General features: G+C 41.7%; 1 protein-coding gene across 1 annotated transcript; it reads left to right on the top strand.

Annotated features, from left to right (window-relative positions):
* The first annotated feature begins 4,003 nt into the window (after positions 1-4,003).
* Positions 4,004-17,869, top strand: LSM7 (LSM7 homolog, U6 small nuclear RNA and mRNA degradation associated). The gene is made up of 4 exons (XM_077476270.1): positions 4,004-4,204; positions 7,115-7,205; positions 8,496-8,567; positions 15,940-17,869. The coding sequence occupies exons 1-4, from the start codon at positions 4,199-4,201 to the stop codon at positions 16,080-16,082; spliced, it is 312 nt and encodes a 103-aa protein (XP_077332396.1). The 5' UTR covers positions 4,004-4,198; the 3' UTR covers positions 16,083-17,869.
* Positions 17,870-18,585: the final 716 nt, after the last annotated feature.

The following is an 18,585-nucleotide window of genomic DNA, read 5'->3' as shown; positions in this document are numbered from 1 at the left end:
TTTTTTTTTTTTTTTTAAGTTAGTCATTTTAAAATAAATAAAATAAATAAAAAAATAAAAAAAAATTTTTTAAAGCGCCCGCCGTCCCCGCGAGCTCGCAAAGCAAAGAAAACGCATACGGAAGTCGCGCCCGCGTATGTAAACGGTGTTCAAATCACACATGTGAGGTATCGCCGCGATCGTCAGAGCAAGAGCAATAATTCTAGCAGTAGACCTCCTCTGTAACGCTAACCTGGTAACCGTAAAAAATGTTTAAAGCGTCGCCTATTGAGATTTTTAGGTACCGTACTTTGTCGTCAATCCACAAGTGCGCGCAATTATAAAGTGTGACATGTTTGGTATCTATTTACTCGGCGTAACATTATCTTTCACATTATGCAAAAAAAATGGGATAATTTTACTGTTTTGTTTTTTTTTAATTCATGAAAGTGTCCCTTTTTCCAAAAAGTTGCATTTAAAACACCGCTGCGCAAATACCGTGTGACATAAAATATTGCAACAATCGCCGTTTTATTCTCTAGAGTCTCTGTTAAAAAAATATATATAATGTTTGGGGGTTCCAAGTAATTTTCTAGTAGAAAATATGGATTTTAACTTGTAAACACCAAATTCCAAAAATTGGCTTAGTCATGAAAGGGTTAAATGACTTTTATTCCTTTAAAAATGTCATTTTGTGCAGGGACTGTTCTAAGCACGGGAAACACGTGCCACTTTACAGACATACTATAGACACCTCCCAGGTACGATATTTAAAGGAATATTTCACTTTTTTTCACTTGAAGCATCATTAAAATCACTGCTCCTGAAAAAACAGCAGTTTTTAAAACTTTTTTTTGCATTGATACATGTCCCCTGGGGCAGGACCCGGGTCCCCAAACCCTTTTTAGGATAATAACTTGCATATTAGCCTTTAAAATTAGCACTTTTGATTTTGAACGTTCGAGTCCTATAGACTTTAACAGGGTTCTAAAGTTTGCACAAACTTTCGGTCCGTTCGCAGGTTCTGGTGCGAACCTAACCGGGGGTTGTTCGGCTCATCCCTACTCTGCATACTCATCCATCCATACTCTGCATACCCATCCATGCTCTGCATACTCATCCATCCATACTCTGCATACCCATCCATACTCATCCATCCATACTCTGCATACCCATCCATACTATGCATACCCATCCATACTCATCCATCCATACTCTGCATACCCATCCATGAATCCATGCTCACCCATCCATACTCAGCATACCCATCAATACTCAGCATACTCATCCATCCATTCATGCTCACCCATCCATACTCATCAATACTCAGCATACTCATCCATCCAACCTCATCTATACTCATCCATCCATCTATCCATGCTCAGCCATTCCATCCACCCCATCCATAATTAGCCATACCCATCCATACTCAGCCGTACCCAGCCATACCCAGCCATCCCATCTATACCCATCCATACTCAGCCGTACCTGGCCATATTCATTCATGCTCAGCCATCTCCATCCATGGCTCATCGATCCCCATTCATGCTCAGCCATGCCACATCAGCTATCATCCATGCCACTACAGTGCCTCACAAAAGTGTAATAGGTAGTCAAATTAGATTTGAAGCTTATGTCCCTAGAACACCTGATGGTGCTCCCTGCATGTTGGTCCTCTGTATGTGGCCACGCTGTGGAAAAGTCTCACACATGTGGTATCGCTGTACACAGGAAGAGTAGGAGAATCTATTTTGGGGTGTAATTTTTGGTATGTACATGTTATGTGTTAGAAATATTGTGTAAAAGGACAACGTTGTGTAAAAAAAAAAAAAAATGCATTTTCATTTCCTTTACACATTTTCCAAAAACTTGTAGAAACAAGTTACATGTTCAAAAGACTCTATATGCCTCAGATTATACATTGGGTTGTTTTCTTTCCAAAATGGGGTCATTTTTGGGGCATTTCTATTGTCCTGGTTCTCCAGGGCCTTCAGAAGTGTGGTGAGGTAGTTAAAGCGGGAGTCCGCCGGGAGTCCACGTTTTTTTTTTTTTTTTTAAAAGCCAGCAGCTACAAACACTGCAGCTGCTGACTTTTAAAATAGTGACACTTACCTGTCCAGTGCGCCCGCGATATCGGCACCCGAAGCCGATCTCTTGATCGTCTCTCGGGTGCTGCCGCTGCCATCTTGGGTATGGGAATCAGGAAGTGGAGCCTTTCGGCTTAATTTCCCTGTTCCCTACTGCGCATGCGCGAGTCGCGCTGCGCAATAAGGATGGACCCGCTGCCTCTGGGATCTGTGTGTTTCCCAGCAGGCAGCGGGGGACTTTCGGAAAGGGGCGTAATCTACGCCCCTTTACGCAGAGAGCTATCCCGGAAGTGGGTGCAGATACCTGTACTGTACAGATACCTGCACCCCCCTCCCCCCTGAAAGGTGCCAATTGTGGCGCCGGAGGGGGGGAGGATTCCAATGAGCGGAAGGTCCACTTTAGGGTGGACCTCCGCTTTAAGAAATGATGTGTGTAATTTATGCCCCAAGAGCGCCTGATGGCTCACACATGTGTGATATCGCCATACTCAGGAGGAGTAGAATGTGTTTTGGGGTGTAATTTGTGCTATGCATATGCTGTGTGTGAGAAATTACTTGCTAATATAACAATTTTGGGAGAAAAAAAAGAAAAGAAAATCTTGATTTTGCAAAGAATTGTGGGAAAAAATGACAACTTAAAAAAACTCACCATGCCTCTTACTAAATATCTTGGAATGTCTACTTTCCAAAAAGGGGTCATTTGGGTGGCATTTGTACTTTCCTGGCTTGTTAGGGTCTCAAGAAATTAGATAGGCCATCAGTACTTCAGGTGAGATCAATTTTCAGATATTGGCACCATAGCTTGTGGACTCTATAACTTTCACAAAGACCAAATAATATACACTGATTTGGGTTATTTTTACCAAAGATATGTAGTGGTATAAATTTTGGCCAAAATATATGAATAAAAATGACCAATTTGCAAAATTTTATAACAGAAACAAAGAAAAATGCATTTTTTACAGAATTTTCAGGACTTTTTATTTTATTGCGCAAAAAATAAAAAACTCAGAGGTGATTAAATGCCACCAAAAGAAAGCTCTATTTGTGTGAAAAAAAGGACAAAAAAAATTGAATAGGTACAGTGTTGCATGACTGAGTAATTGTCATTCAAAATGTGAGAGCACCGAAAGCTGAAAATTGATCTTGTTATTAAAGCGGCGTTCCACCCAAAAATGGAACTTCCGCTTTAAGCACTCCTCGCCCCCTTACATGCCACATTTGGCATGTAATTTTTTTTGGGGGGGGGGGGGGCTTGGTTAAGAGGGGGACTTCCTGTCCCACTTCCTCCTTCCGCCCAGGGACCACCAAGGCAACTCCTCCTTTCGCCTTAGGCGGCCCTTCCCTCTAGTCGATCTCCTGGGACACGCGGCAGGTCCCAGATCGCCTATTCACTCAGGTAGCACAGCGTGACTCGCGCATGCGCCGTGCGTGCTTGCCGTGAAGCCGAAAGCTATCGTGTGCCCAGAGTGGCAATGGAGGCGCCGGCGGAGAGGAGCGACACCCCGGTCGGCCGCATCGCTGGACCATGGAACAGGTGTCTGTTTATTAAAAGTCAGCAACTACACTTTTTGTAGCTGCTGACTTTTAATAAGCCTGGGACTCCACTTTAAGGAGGTTTAAGCGTCAAGTGGTTAAAGAATTTGTACACTTATTATTAATTTAAGCATGGATAAAATAATACAAAATTAATGCAAATGCTCTGTCGGTATAATAAAGTTGAATGAACCGACCTGCACTAGAGCACGGTTGTTTAGTGAATGTATTAACACTTGGCAGCCATGTTTGTGAAGGCCAACACCCGTTAGAATTCAGGCTTTGTACTTCTCAAAAATGGCTCCTGTATTGCAGCCTAAAAAAACCAGACGGAAATGTAGGCCAACATTGTCCAGCTTTTTTGGACGCTACCAAAAATAGGAGGCAAACATAGGCGTTTGTGTTTAATACAGACGTAGACGCGTTGCCAGTTTTGTGGAGAGTTACAGAAGCAGCTTTTTAGATCGTGTCCTGCGGAAATAGACTGAAGACGGGGTGAGGATTAGGAGTTGTGTGGGAAGTGGAATCGTTTGGTCACCCCCCATGAAAGGGTAAAAGTGGCAGAGCCCGGGTCGGGGCGGTAAAGGCGCGGAAAGATGGCGGTAGGTGTTGCTGTGAATGGAATGAATAGTGATAGCGTAGCATGTTTATTCTATTTATTTATTTTACAATTCCTAGGAATTGTAGTCTCAAAGCACGTTTCGTATTGTAGGATATGGAAATAGACTGTGTGGTGGTCTGCAGACAGTAGCGCTTGGACCACATGGAACTTGTTCCTGCTAGTGGCATGTGTTTGGGGGAGATTAGGGCTGTAATAATCCGCAGGCAACATTTACTAATAAGCAGCTCATCAATACTTAGATGTTAAGGCTGTATTCGTTTGTTTTAGGCTTTCTTTGCTTTTTCTTTTTTATTGTTTCATCTGGTGATCTAGCCAGCAAGTCTGTTTTTCAAAGGAACAAGCTGTTCTGCAGAATATTACAGGGATGAGACAAACCATTGTTTACATGCGTTCACAACTTGCTTTGTGTTAAATTGCAGATTAACGCAGTGCAATGCAAAGCACTTGTTTGCAATTTTGTAGCGTGAACAAGACACCTAGAAATACACCTGAATGGGGCACACCCTGCAATCGTGTGCCATGCAGGATTTTGGAGTTTAAAATTGGTGGTGGGTGAGGAGATGACCTAACAACCCCTCACCACCCTCTGAAGTACAAGTACTACTTGAGGCTGGGTTCACACCATTGCGAATAGTATGAGGGCTTCTCCACATCCAATTCACGATAGCAGGAGATTTTGACCGATTCTCTATGGAGTCCGTTCACATATCTTTGCAGCGGGTCCGGTGCATTTTGTACAAAAAAACGTGCGTCACTTGCTCTGTTTCAGGTCCGAATTCAACCAAAATTTTGGGCTGAAACTGTGAACTAGGGATGAGCTCAGGCGTGTTCGCATGGACCATGTGCAGAGCCCGCCAGGAAGTCGGAGCAGTGCTGCGCTAATCACTGCCAGTGAGACATTGTCCCGATGTGCGGCTGCAGAGATCGGGAAATGTCTCGCTGCCTGTGATTAGCGCTGCGCCAACTTCCTGGCGGGCTCTGCTTGTTGTCCATGCGAACACGACTGAGCTCATCCCTACTGTGAACCAGGGTGCGCTGGACCCCTGCTGTGAGCCACATGCGGCAAAGGCATGAACCCAGCCTGAAGGTTGTTGAAATCCTGCTAGCAACTTGTATAAAGTGACAATCGGCACGTCTGTTAAGATCAGCATTTAACATTTCCAAACAGGAGCTGAGGGGTTCTTTTTTTTTTTTTTTTTTTTTTTTTTTTTATCATAAACAAAACAGTGATATGGTTGTATTGTAAGACAATTCCTATTCCACAACATACAATCAATTTTACTTAATTGATTCCTAATTAATGCTAATTGTTACAATGCCTAGTCCTTCTCTCATTACAGATATATTCCGTTTATTTCCCTTTCCCTTCCCCACCCTCCAAAAACACAACCTGGTTCCGCCTCTATAGACAGAAAAATACCCCAAAAGAGATAGAGAAGAAAGAAAAAAGAGAAAAATTTAAATAAAAGTAAACCGTATCTCTTCCTTTCTCTCCTCACCCCCCCCCCCCATCTCCCCCCTCCCTACTACACCACCCCCCCTCTTTTCCTCTCTCACACGTATCCAAGTCAGGTGTAATTAATGTCCAGTCTTTAACTCTCCCTGTAAAGGAATCTCTACTAAAATATTCCCACTCTATTTGGCTAGAAGAGTCCGTTCCCTATATTGAAAGTATGGAGCATCCTGAGGGGTTCTTTACCTCTTTTGCTGCCACCGTGCCTCAAGTGACACTAAAGGTTCTTTTAGTTAAAAAGAAACATATACTTGCCTCCACTGTGCCGCTTGTTTTGCACGGAGTGGCCCCGAACCTGCTCTTCTGGGGTCCCTCTCGCGACTCCCCACATCAGATAACCCCTTGGGAGAAGCTCTCTCCTGGGGGGGGGTTACCTTGCGGGCGCACTCCAGAATTCAGCATCCATAGAGGCCGAATGCAGGACTCGCCCCCCCAGCCCTCTCGTCATTTCATTTGATTGACAGCAGCAGGAGCCAATGGCTGCACTGCTATCAATCTATCCAATCAACAGCCGAGAACCCCAGACAGAGAGACAGCACATCCCAATGGGTCAAGTTCGAGGGGTCAGGTAAGTAGGATGCATTAATGTGGAAAAAAAAAACCCACAAACCTTTACAACCCCTTTAAGTGCAACAGGGCTGGGGAAAAAAATCGATTTGAATCGAGTTAAGAGGTCAAATCGATTCAAATTTTCAGCAAATCAATTTTTATTTTTATTTTCACCAGGACCGGCGCTGACGCTGCACCGGTCCTGAGGAGCTGTGGGGAGTTTTTAGGAGAGGCCATGGCTTCGGCCTAGCCCGCAAGGCCAGACCCAGCGCTGTGTCCATCAAAAAAAATCGTAATCTAATTTAAAAAAAAAAGTTGCAGTTTGTTTTTTGAGAAAATCGCCCAGCTCTAATATGTATATATTAATATAAAATGTGTTTGTGTGTGTGTGTATGTATAATTAAAAAAAATATATATAATAAAAACTCAAGCACCGTAGAGAATATAATGGTGGTCATTGCAATACTTTATCACACCGTATTTGCGCAGCAGTCTTACAAGCACAATTATTTTGGAAAAAATACACTTTTTTAACTTAAAAATAAAAACAATTGTTTACTTTGTGTTCTTGTGGAAACCTACATCAATAAAATTCATGTCTCTGCACACGTGAACAAGCACAAATACTCCTATGAAAGTCAAACCTACGCATTTTTTTTTTTTTTTTTCCCCAGCAGTTTTGATGCACGAATGATGGTGTAAAGGAGGCCTAAGAAAAGATATTGTAGTTTAGAAATATCTGTACTAGAACAATGTCAAAGCTTATGTTTTCAAAGTTGAAATACAAAGTGGCCTTCTTTATTTCGATTTTTGATTTATCCTGTCTAGGACAAGGAAAAGAAGAAAAAGGAAAGCATACTTGACCTGTCCAAATACATAGACAAGACTATTCGAGTGAAATTTCAGGGTGGCAGAGAAGGTATGTATGGAAGAAGTGGGTACTGTGAGAGAGTTGCATGTATTTACACAGCTCAGGCAAAGCACTCTGCTTTTATCAACTTTATATAAGTATCAAATTTAGGAAGATTGCAGTCTCCTCGATTGGTTTGTTAGGCAAACCTGATCACAATGTTGACCTGTAATCACTTGTACTCTAAGACCTCTTTCACACTGAGGCGCTTTTCAGGCATTATGGCGCTAAAAGTAGCGCCTGTAAACTGCCTCCCCAGTTTGAAAGCCTGAGTGCTTTCACACTGGGGCGGTGCACTTGCTGGACGGGAAAAAAAGTCCTGCAAGTAGCATCTTTGGGGTGGTGTTAGAGCGTTGTGTACAGCCTTCCAACACCGCCTTGTTCGTTGAAATGAATGGGCAGCGCTTCAGAAGCACTGCAACACAGGCACTATTAACCTCTTCTTTGGCTGCTAGTCCCCTGATGATCAGTGCCTCCTCATCAGTGCACATCAGTGAAGGAGAAAAATTACTTCTTTAAAACATTTTTATAACAGAAACAAAGAAAAACTTATTTTTTTGCAAAATTTTCAGTCTTTCGCTTGTTTAGCAAAAAAAAATAAAAAATGGCGATTACATACCACTAAAAGAAGGCTTTATCTGTTTTAAAAAAATTATACAAATTTCATATGGGTACTGTGTTGCATGACTGAGCAACTGTCATTCAAAATACAACACGGCTGAAAATCGGCCTAGACAGGAAGGGGGTGAAGGGGCTCTGTATTGAAGTGGTTTAATAAATTGCACGTCTGGTTTTGCCATATCTTAAGGTGCATGGCTTAAAACACGTTAGTTGCGTTATTGCTGTGCTATAACTCAAAGCATTACATGAATGGGGCCCTTAAGGATGCACATAGCCAGCCTTTCCCACATCAGTCACAGGCTTCAGAGTACTGACCAGAATGCTAATGGATAGTTAAATATATATCGTTGTCTGTATATCTCTATTGGTGCCTTCAAATTCTGTTGTGTCACTGGGACAGAAAGTGAGAAGAATCTTTTCATTAGTGACACGGACATCGATACAAGAATTTTATAGTTGGAAAGGCTATATTTTAAATGGGGTGCGTGAATTGCTTTCTGACATTTTAATAGGTGTTCAGTAGATACACTAGGAATAATTGATTTTGACATTCCCAGTAGGCATTTAGTGTGTATTATTGATTATTTTACATATTAAAGTTGTCTTTGTGATGATTTTGTGCATGCTGCTACTAAATGCCTGTTTGCTGCCAGAATTTTTACTTTTTCCTTTTTCCAGCAAGTGGAGTTCTCAAGGGATTTGATCCTCTATTGAACCTTGTATTGGATGGGACCATAGAGTATATGAGAGGTGAGTGTTAAAGTGATTCTAAAGCCTTCCCCCTTTTATATTATAAAAAAACAAAACAAACAAAAAAACATGTTATACTTGCCTCTTCTGGGGTCCCTCGCTGGTGCTCCTGGCTACTCCCTCCTGCCGGGTGCCCTACAGCAAGCAGCTTGCTCTGGGACACCCAAGCAGGTGCGCTATCGACCCACGGCTCTGTGTGTCCATTCACACATGGAGCCTCAGTTTGGCCCCAACCCCTGATTGGCTCACTAGCTGTGTTTGCCAATGGCTCCTGCTGCTGCCAAAAGCCAATCGGGAGTGTGAGTCCCCGAGAGGCAAGGCTCTTGTGGATAATGCTAGATCAAGAGAGGGCTCAGGTAAGTATTGGGGGGGGGGGGGGGGGGCTGCTGCTGCACACAGTTGTTTTTTTTTTTTGTTTTTTTTTTTTTTTTACCTTTATGCATAAAATGCCTTTACAACCACTTTTAACTTTTGTCTTCTTTGTCACAGAATTTTATATCTGACTGTAGAGGGCTCAAATTCCTTTATTTGGGAAACCTATCGCTACATGTTGAGTGACTTGTTTAGGGTTAATGACAATGGGACAAATCGCTCCACAGGATTGTTGGGGTCTTTGAGCCTAGGTTCACACTGAAGCGATGCAGCAACCAGCATGATTCCAGCGCTGGTTCCCGCATCGCATCTCTCCTGCAGGCAGTTCACACTGTCCTCTGCGAACTGCGGTTGTCGATACAATGTTAATGACGCTACAGAACAGTTCACAGATCAGTGCGAGCTGTGGAATCGGATGGCATGGGTGAGAGGTCCCTGCACCTTGTGCAAATCCAATGCGAGTTCAGCCTTACATCTGTATGGCTGAACTCGCATTGTGCGGGTGCAAACATGCAGTGTCTGTGTTCGCTGTAATGTGAACCCAGGCTGATAGTTGGCTCTCCAATTCAGAGTTTTCAGGGCAGTCCATTTGTTTACAGTATTGAGAATGCATTAGAAGGCATGAAAAGCCAGTGTTTGGCTTAGTAAGGGGTACAACCCAAAACTGTTAGATGTGGCTGCTGGTGTACCTTAGAAATGTAACAAGCCAGAAAGTGATTTAACAACTTAATCCAAAACAGAAACACAAGTGTGTGTTTATTAAACTGAGATAAGCCATGATAGTGATTACCTTGGCTCATCTCCACTGTGCAGCAGCTTATTAACTACTTCAGCTCCAAAAGACTTTTTCCCCCTTCATTACCAGGCCATTTTTTGCTATTTAGCATTGTGTTAAGTTAACTGGTAATTGTACAGTCTTGCAACGCTGTACTCAAACTACATTTTATATAATTTTTTTTCCACACAAATATAGCTTACTTTTGGTGGTATTTGATCACCACAGTTTTTTATTTTTCGCAATTTAAACAAAAAAAGGCCAAAAAATGTTAAACAAAAACATTTATTTTACTTTCTATTATAAAACGCATCCAATTAAAAAAATAAAAATAAATAAAATTTCTTCATACATTTTGTCTAAAATATATTCTGCCACATGTCTTTGGTAAAAAGAAAATACCAATACGTGTATATTGACTGGTGTGCATGATTTTTTTTGGGGGGGGATTTCTTTGGTTTCTCTTCTTCTTCCTTCTTCTTCCTTCTTCCTTCCTTCTTCTCGGGCAGTCTAACAGTAACTCACGCTGGCGGGGGGGGGGGGGACCTGGTTAACTGTCACTGTACTAATGACACTGATTTAGATGTGACTATTCTGAAAGCTTCATATCCCATCATGCACTTCCTTATGCATCACAGAATAGTGCCTGCTTACCTGTTCGAACCACAGCTACCTTATTTATATATAATATACCACCTCATTATTACACATCCTCTGTAATATCTCCTTTAGATCTACCATCAGCTTTGCAGTGCAAGAGCCTGTCTGTTTTGATCCAAATTGAGTAGATTGTTCAGGTGGGTTCTCCTATTCCATAGTTTTGGTAAGATCTAAATGAAATTTTACAGATATTGTATAATCTGTACATAGTGTATGGCCATCTTTATACAAGTACATGGAAGGGAGTGGTTGGAGACACTGTCAGGCCCCTTTCACATCTCTGCGTAGCGGGAACTCAGGCTCTTGTATCGTTTTACTTTAATGCGCTGCCCTATGTGTGATATATGCCCCAAAGAAGCTATAGAACTTTTCTTATAAAGCAGAGCGTGCCTCGTTTTTTTTTTTTATCCTGCTTTTTTTGGTGAATTTGCAGCACATTTGCCACATTGCAAATGTGCGCCTGCTACACACACTTGGGGTGCCAGTGCATTCAATTGGCTACAGAAAAAGCATTTTCTGTGCCTTTTGCCATACGTTTGAAAACGCACCAATGTGAATGGAGCCACATTGTTCTTGAGTAAAAGCTCCAATTTCACTTTGAGGCCCCATTCACATTAACCGTTGTGGAAGCACACGTGTTTTTTTTAATTTTATTTTTTTCGCTAATTTTTTTCTGACACGCACATAGGGTAGCCAATTGAATTCAATGGGCTGTGCTGCATATGGAAAAGTAACTCCTAAGATATTTTGGTGTGTTGGGGTTTTCATGCTTTTTGCTGCGTTTTTTTGCATTTTTTTTTTTCACGCTGCAAAATGTGTGTTTCTGCATTTGGGGTGCCGTTAACAATTAATAGCACTAAAAAGGCAAACTAGTTAATTTTAGTTGTATAAAGGTGGCCATACACTATATACAACAGGGGTGGGAACCTTAAAGATGCGGAGATCTACCGGAAAACAACATGGGAGAAGAAAAAGATCACCGGGCACAGTGTTGGCACCTCACTACTGATTTAAACCTCTAATTGCTGTACTATTGTGTACATTGCACGGAAATCATGAGTCTAAATCAGGTGGTGAGGAGGCAACGTATTGTCTCCTCACCACCTGTCAAACACACTCTGTTTGCTTTTTAGAGTAGCAGCAGTGCCTGCTGCATTTATGAATGAGCCCTTAGTCGCATTCGGCAGCGGCTCCCTTAGGGTTCGCTCACACACAAAGTTGGGAGGTGGTAACACCCTACAGTTGAGTTGCAGTTTTACCTCCCCCAATCACTACCCCCCCCCCCCTTTTTTTTTTTTTTTTTTTTTTTTTTTTTTTTAGCTGCTGAGGCAGCAGACAAAGGAGCACACAACAAAAATATTACAGCTCACACATGCAAAACTAACATTTACCTCCAGCAAGGCTTTTTAAAAACACCTAGACATTTTCCAAAAATATGGGGATTTGGTCACACCATATTGCTATATGGTGCTTAAGCCCACTTACTGCAACAAAGTACCCCATGATTAGTGGGTCCTACACTATCCATACAGTGCCTTGGGAAAGTATTCGGCCCCCTTGAACTTTTCAACCTTTTGCCCCATTTCAGGCTTCAAACATAAAGATATAAAATGTTTATTTTTTGTGAAGAATCACCAACAAGTGGGACACAATTGTGAAGTGGAACGAAATCTATTGGATTTTTGAAACTTTTTTAACTAATAAAAAAAAATGAAAAGTGGGGCGTGCAAAATTATTCGGCCCCCTTGCGTTAATACTTTGTAGAGCCACCTTTTGCTGCGATTACAGCTGCAAGTCGCTTGGGGTATGTCTCTATCAGTTTTGCACATCGAGAGACTGAAATTCTTGCCCATTCTTCCTTGCAAAACAGCTCGAGCTCAGTGAGGTTGGATGGAGAGCGTTTGTGAACAGCAGTTTTCAGCTCTTTCCACATATTCTCGATTGGATTCAGGTCTGGACTTTGACTTGGCCATTCTAACACCTGGATACGTTTATTTGTGAACCATACCTTTGTAGATTTTGCTGTACGTTTGGGATCATTGTCTTGTTGGAAGATAAATCTCCATCCCAGTTTCAGGTCTTTTGCAGACTCCAACAGGTTTTCATCCAGAATGGTCCTGTATTTGGCTGCATCCATCTTCCCCTCAATTTTAACCATCTTCCCTGTCCCTGCTGAAGAAAAGCAGACCCAAACCATGATGTTGCCACCACCATGTTTGACAGTGGGGATGGTGTGTTGAGGGTGATGAGCTGTGTTGCTTTTATGCCAAAAATATTGTTTTGCATTGTGGGCAAAAAGTTTGATTTTGGTTTCATCTGACCAGAGCACCTTCTTCCACATGTTTGGTGTGTCTCCCAGGTGGCTTGTGGCAAACTTTAGACGAGACTTTTTATGGATATCTTTGAGAAATGGCTTTCTTCTTGCCACTCTTCCACAAAGGCCAGATTTGTGCAGTGTACGACTGATTGTTGTCCTATGGACAGACTCTCCCACCTCAGCTGTAGTTCTCTGCAGTTCATCCAGAGTGATCATGGGCCTCTTGGCTGCATCTCTGATCAGTCTTCTCCTTGTCTGAGCTGAAAGTTTAGAGGGACGGCCAGGTCTTGGTAGATTTGCAGTGGTCTGATACTCCATCCATTTCAAAATGATCGCTTGCACAGTGCTCCTTGGGATGTTTAAAGCTTGGGAAATCTTTTTGTATCCAAATCCGGCTTTAAACTTCTACACAACAGTATTACGGACCTGCTGGTGTGTTTCTTGGTCTTCGTGATGCTCTCTGCGCTTTCAACAGAACCCTGAGACTATCACAGAGCAGGTGCATTTATACAGAGACTTTATTACACACAGGTGGATTCTATTTATCACCATCAGTCATTTAGGACAACATTGGATCATTCAGAGATCCTCGCTGAACTTCTGGAGTGAGTTTGCTGCACTGAAAGTAAAGGGGCCGAATAATTTTGCACGCACCACTTTTCAGTTTTTTATTAGCTAAAAAAAAGTTTAAAAAATCCAATAGATTTCGTTCCACTTCACAATTGTGTCCCACTTGTTGGTGATTCTTCACAAAAAATTAAAATTTTATATCTTTGTTTGAAGCCTGAAATGTGGCAAAAGGTTGAAAAGTTCAAGGGGGCCAAATACTTTCGCAAGGCACTGTAGACTAGGAGATCCTACTTCTCTGAACCATGGGAGCTATACTCCTCTCTATATGGGAGAACATGAGGTCTTCAACATGACACAGGTGGTCACTAATGAGAGGTACTTAATGAGCACCGTATAGCAATATGGTGTGACCAAATCCCCATATTTTTTTTTTGATAATGTTTTGCATGTGTGCGCTGTAATATATTTGTTCTGTTGTATGGTCTTATGGCAGCACCATCTTTATGCTTTATTTTTTTATTTATTTTTTTGGGTGTGCCCCCCAAATATCTTGTTTGTCAAAGGTGTACACATAACACCTTTGCAAGTGCCCCACGACTCCATGCTTCTGTGGGGTCATAGGGTTTAAAGCAGATGGTAAGAAAGGAATATAACACTGCCGGCTTTAACCCCTTGTTTACTGTACTGCACAGGGTTGCAGGACACTTGCAAAGCACCCTCATTCACTTAAATAGTTAATGCTTGGCAGGTGCTACACGCACCATACATGACAGGGTGTATAACTGCGACGTTTGTACAGGTGTGGTTGGGGGGGGGGGGTAATAGGAACATATAAATGAATACTTGCTGTTCTGAGCCCCCTATAAGGCTGCTTTCACACTGATGTGTTGTGGTTTACCTGCACTGCAGGTGCAGCTCAATGCACCTGAAACTTTCCTGGGTAAGCTGCACTTTTTGCCATAGACTTCTATTATATCCTGCAAGTGCATTTTCTGAAAGAACCTACTTTAAAATGTATTCATTCTGGGTTAAGTGTCAGGACTAGTTATCCATCTACCCCAAATTTTGTGGAATGTCTTATTCCTTTTCCGGAGTTCAAATGTGAGTTTGTACAGTGATATAGAATCCACAAATTAACTTTTAACCAGAGGGATTTCGGGGGAGTCTGTGTTCCCTTCCAAGAAGGTCTTTTTAACAGAAATACAGAATGCGGAGTAGTCTCTTGGCATGGGACAGTATGTGTAAGTAACCAAAAATGCCTAGAAGGCAGTTCTTGGGATGAACAATGTTCAGGAGACCCACTGCTGAGGAAATGAAAGAACCTACATCTGCCCAGAAGTCTTGAACCACAGGACAGGACCAGAAACAGTGTAGGAAGTCAGCAGTTTGGTCACAGCCTCAGAAGCACTCAGCCGAGGGTGTTAACCCCATTTTATGTAACCTAGCTGGAGTAAGGCGAGAGTGGTGAACGATTTTGATATGTTTAATTCGGTCCCTGGATAAGATAACCGAGGTCTTGTACATATCACTAAATTCCAACCAGTAATCATTTTGTGAGGGAAATGTCCATAGATGTCCATTTTGTCTGAGCCATACGAATCTAGGGTTAAAATCAGTTGTGAGGGTAGCATAGTAAATGGAGATGAGTTTAGTGGGATCAGGGTGTCTTAGCCGTTTCTCCAATGGGGGGTATAATTGTAGGGTCGTCTGAGCCAAACTGGGCACAAAACAAACATGGTGAAACTAATAATAGAACAGGTTAGGAGCGTGGTAGGTCAAACATAGTTCATAGAAAGATCTAAAACCCTGTGCATCATATAAATGACATGGGTGTTTAAAGAGAAAGTAAACCCTAATGGGTTTACTTCCTCTTTGTCTCCCTGCAAAGGTAAAGCATAATGGGCTACAATGCATCGCATAGTAGCCCATTATGTGTCACTTACCTCACACAGGAGCAAGCAATGTCACCGCTGTCCCCTGTAGTACAGAGCCTCCATCTTCTTTTGGGTACCGCTGCTCCAGCCACTAACGGCATGGTCAGTGTGCCTGGGCGCCATTGTCTACGGTGCATGCACCGTAGACGGCGGTGCCTGTCTTTTTGTAAATATCTTCTAAACCGTGTAGGTTTAGGAGATGTTTCTTGGACCTACAGGTAAGTCTTATCTAAGCTTACCTGTAGGTCAAAGTGGTTTGTAATGGTTTACAACCACTTTTCTACTCCTTAGAGTGCCAGCGATTGTGATCGGGTAGGGAGTACAGTTCCTGCAGACTTGGATTGAACCACAGAGGATTATTGGGAGAGGTCGACCAAGATTGTTTAGATAGTTTCAAAACAATTGAGTGAAATAATGAAAGGGAAGTAGCTAATATGGATGTGCCAGGACCCGGCCTCTAGAGATATTATGTAGGGAGAGTCTCTAGGAAGAGGCAATGGCTTCTTCGGTAGTAGTACATGCATTTGCTGCAACCAGGTGAAGCCAATCATGAATATGGACCAGTTGAGATGCTAGATAATATAGATAAAAGTTAGGAAACGCCAAACTTGCCAGATGTGTCAGAAACCTTAGCGTTTCAAGTGCTTCATTATAGTTTAATTTTTAAATGAAACCAATTGTCAGTATGTGTTAATACAAGCATAAATTTAGGTCATTAAAATATTTTACTTTTTTGTATTACAGATCCAGATGATCAGTACAAGCTAACAGAAGACACACGACAACTTGGACTTGTTGTTTGCAGAGGGACATCTGTGGTTCTTATATGCCCACAAGATGGCATGGAGGCTATTCCAAACCCTTTCGTTCAACAGCAAGACGGTTAATATTTCTACAAACACAAGATTCTATTGGGATGCAGCATACTTCAAGTTGAAGACTTTTTTTGTTTTGTTTTTAAGATTTAAAAAAAAAAAAAAAAAACTTTTTTGGTGGTGGCAGACATGAGCCATGTACAGCAAGTCAGGACTTGCTCTGTAAGTTAAATATACTTTTGTTTTAGTCACGCTTTATTTTATAGTGATTCACAATTCCTGGGGTCACGCTGTGTTTTTTTTTTTTTTTTTTTTTTTTTTTTTTTTTTTTTTTGTTCTGTTTCAATCAATTTTTATTGAAAAAAATTTCAAGTTACAATAAAACACATTAAAACAAAGCAAGATGGTATTACTGATAAGAGTTAAATTCTTAGAACAAGAATTTTGCTATTGTATGGAGTATTCAACCAAAAGAGTATAGGAGGCCCATGTTTGTATGGTAAAAAGCCTATAGATTAGTTTGTAGGGTGTACTTTTGTATATATATTACATGCCCAGATACCCACTCGCCTATAACAGCCTTTACCAGTGTGTCTCTGGTAGAAGAAAAACAGGTTTTACAAAGAAGTGTAAAGTAAATATAAAGTGGCAGAGAGAGTACCCTGGAGTAAGACAGCTCTACAAACATTAGGTAGGCATTTTTGTGTATGGAAGTGAACGAGAGTTAATAAAGAATTCACAAACATTTAAAAAATAGTTATCCATGGTGTCTAGACTTTCTGGAACCTGTTCACAGACTCCCTCCAGTATGACTATGAGAGATATTCAATTTTTTAGGTACCAAGCAATTTTGACCTGTGATATTGATAGCTTAGACCACCATGCTCTGGACATGGTTTGCTTTGCCACTTTAACTACTTCCCGGCCGTCAAATGACGGCCAGGCGGCGGACCTAATGTGGCTGGAGGGCGTCATATGATGTCTGATGTTTAAACAGGGAATGCGCACGATCATGTGCGCGCATCCCTGTTTCTTCGGTGGTGGCGTGTCACGGAGACACCGCACGCCCCCGAAGGGGGTGAACAGCCATTGGTTATGGCTGTTTACCACGTGATCGGCCATGATGAAGTCACAGCCGATCACAGATGGTCACACTCCCACTGTTCACGGCGCTGGTAAACAGCGACTGGTCGGCTGTTTACCCACGTGATCGTTTCACAGCTGATCACTAAAATGTAAACAAACCGCGGTAAAGAGATGTTACCAGGTTCTCCTCCTCACACACCGATCGTGTGTGAGGAGGAGATTGCGGTAACATCTCGTTACTGCTTACAGTGTACACCAATCGCACTGATTGCCCCCAATAAAGAGGACCAGTCACCACCCCTCATAGTACCTGTCACTCACAGTCCATCAGAGTACCCGTCACGGCCCATCAGAGTACCCAAATACCAGGCCATCAGTGTACCCGAGTACCTGTCACCAGGCCATCAGAGTACCTATCTGCAGCCCATCAGAGTACCCAAGTACCTATTTGCAGCACATGCCTCATAGAATATACGTTGGGGTGTTTGTTTTACAAAATGGGGTCATTTTGTGGGTAATTGCACTGCCCTGGTGCTCCAGGACTTCAAAAGTGTGATGGTAGGAATGAAATGAGATGTGTCATTTATGCTCCTAGAACGCCTGAAGGTACTACTTCAATGTTCAGCCTCTCTATGAGACCAGGCTGTGTAAAAGTCCTACACATGTGGTATCGCCATACTCGATATTTTTGCTACATACATGCTATGTGTTAGAAATATCTTATAAATTGACAACTTTGTGTAAAAAAATAAATAAAAATAAAATGTGTTTAATTTTTTTTTTCCACATATTCCAAAAACTTCTGGAAAAAAATGAACTGTTCAAAAGATTCATTATGCCTCACAGATTATACGTTGGGGTGTTTGCTTTCCAAAATGGGGTCATTTTATGGGAAATTCCATTGTCCTGGTACTCCAGGGTCTTCAAAAGTGTAATAGGTGGTTGAGAAATGAGATGCGTCATTTTTGCTCGTAGAACGTCTGAAGGTACTACTTCAATGTTGGTGCTCTGTATGTGGCCATGCTGTGTAAAAGTCTCACACGTGATATCGCCATACTCGGGAAGAGTAGCAGAATGTATTTTGGGGTGTAATTTGTTGTATGCATATGCTGTGTGAGAGAAATAACCTGATAATATGACAATTGTGTAAAAAAAAAAAAAAAAAAAAAAAATCTTAATTTTGCAAAGAATTGTGGGAAAAAATGACAACTTTAAAACTCACCATGCTATTTTTTTAATACCTTGGAATGTCTACTTTGTAAAAAGAGGTCATTTGGGGGGTATTTGTACTTTCCTGACTTGTTAGTGTCTCAAGAAATGAGATACACCTGATGTACTGAAGGCCTGATCAGATGTGATAAATTTTCAGTGATTGGCACCATAGTTTGTAGACTAAATAATATACACTAATGTGGGTTTTTTTTACCAAAGATATGTAGCAGTATAAATTTTGGCCAAAATTTATGAAGAAAAATTACTAATTAGCAAA

This window comes from Lithobates pipiens, unplaced genomic scaffold, assembly GCF_037356315.1.
Source record: "Lithobates pipiens isolate NorthernLeopardFrog02 unplaced genomic scaffold, aLitPip1_a1.2 Scaffold_13, whole genome shotgun sequence".
Taxonomy (NCBI): Eukaryota; Metazoa; Chordata; class Amphibia; order Anura; family Ranidae; genus Lithobates; species Lithobates pipiens.
Note: the sequence above shows the minus strand (reverse complement) of the source record. Positions and strands in the feature narration are given on the sequence as shown.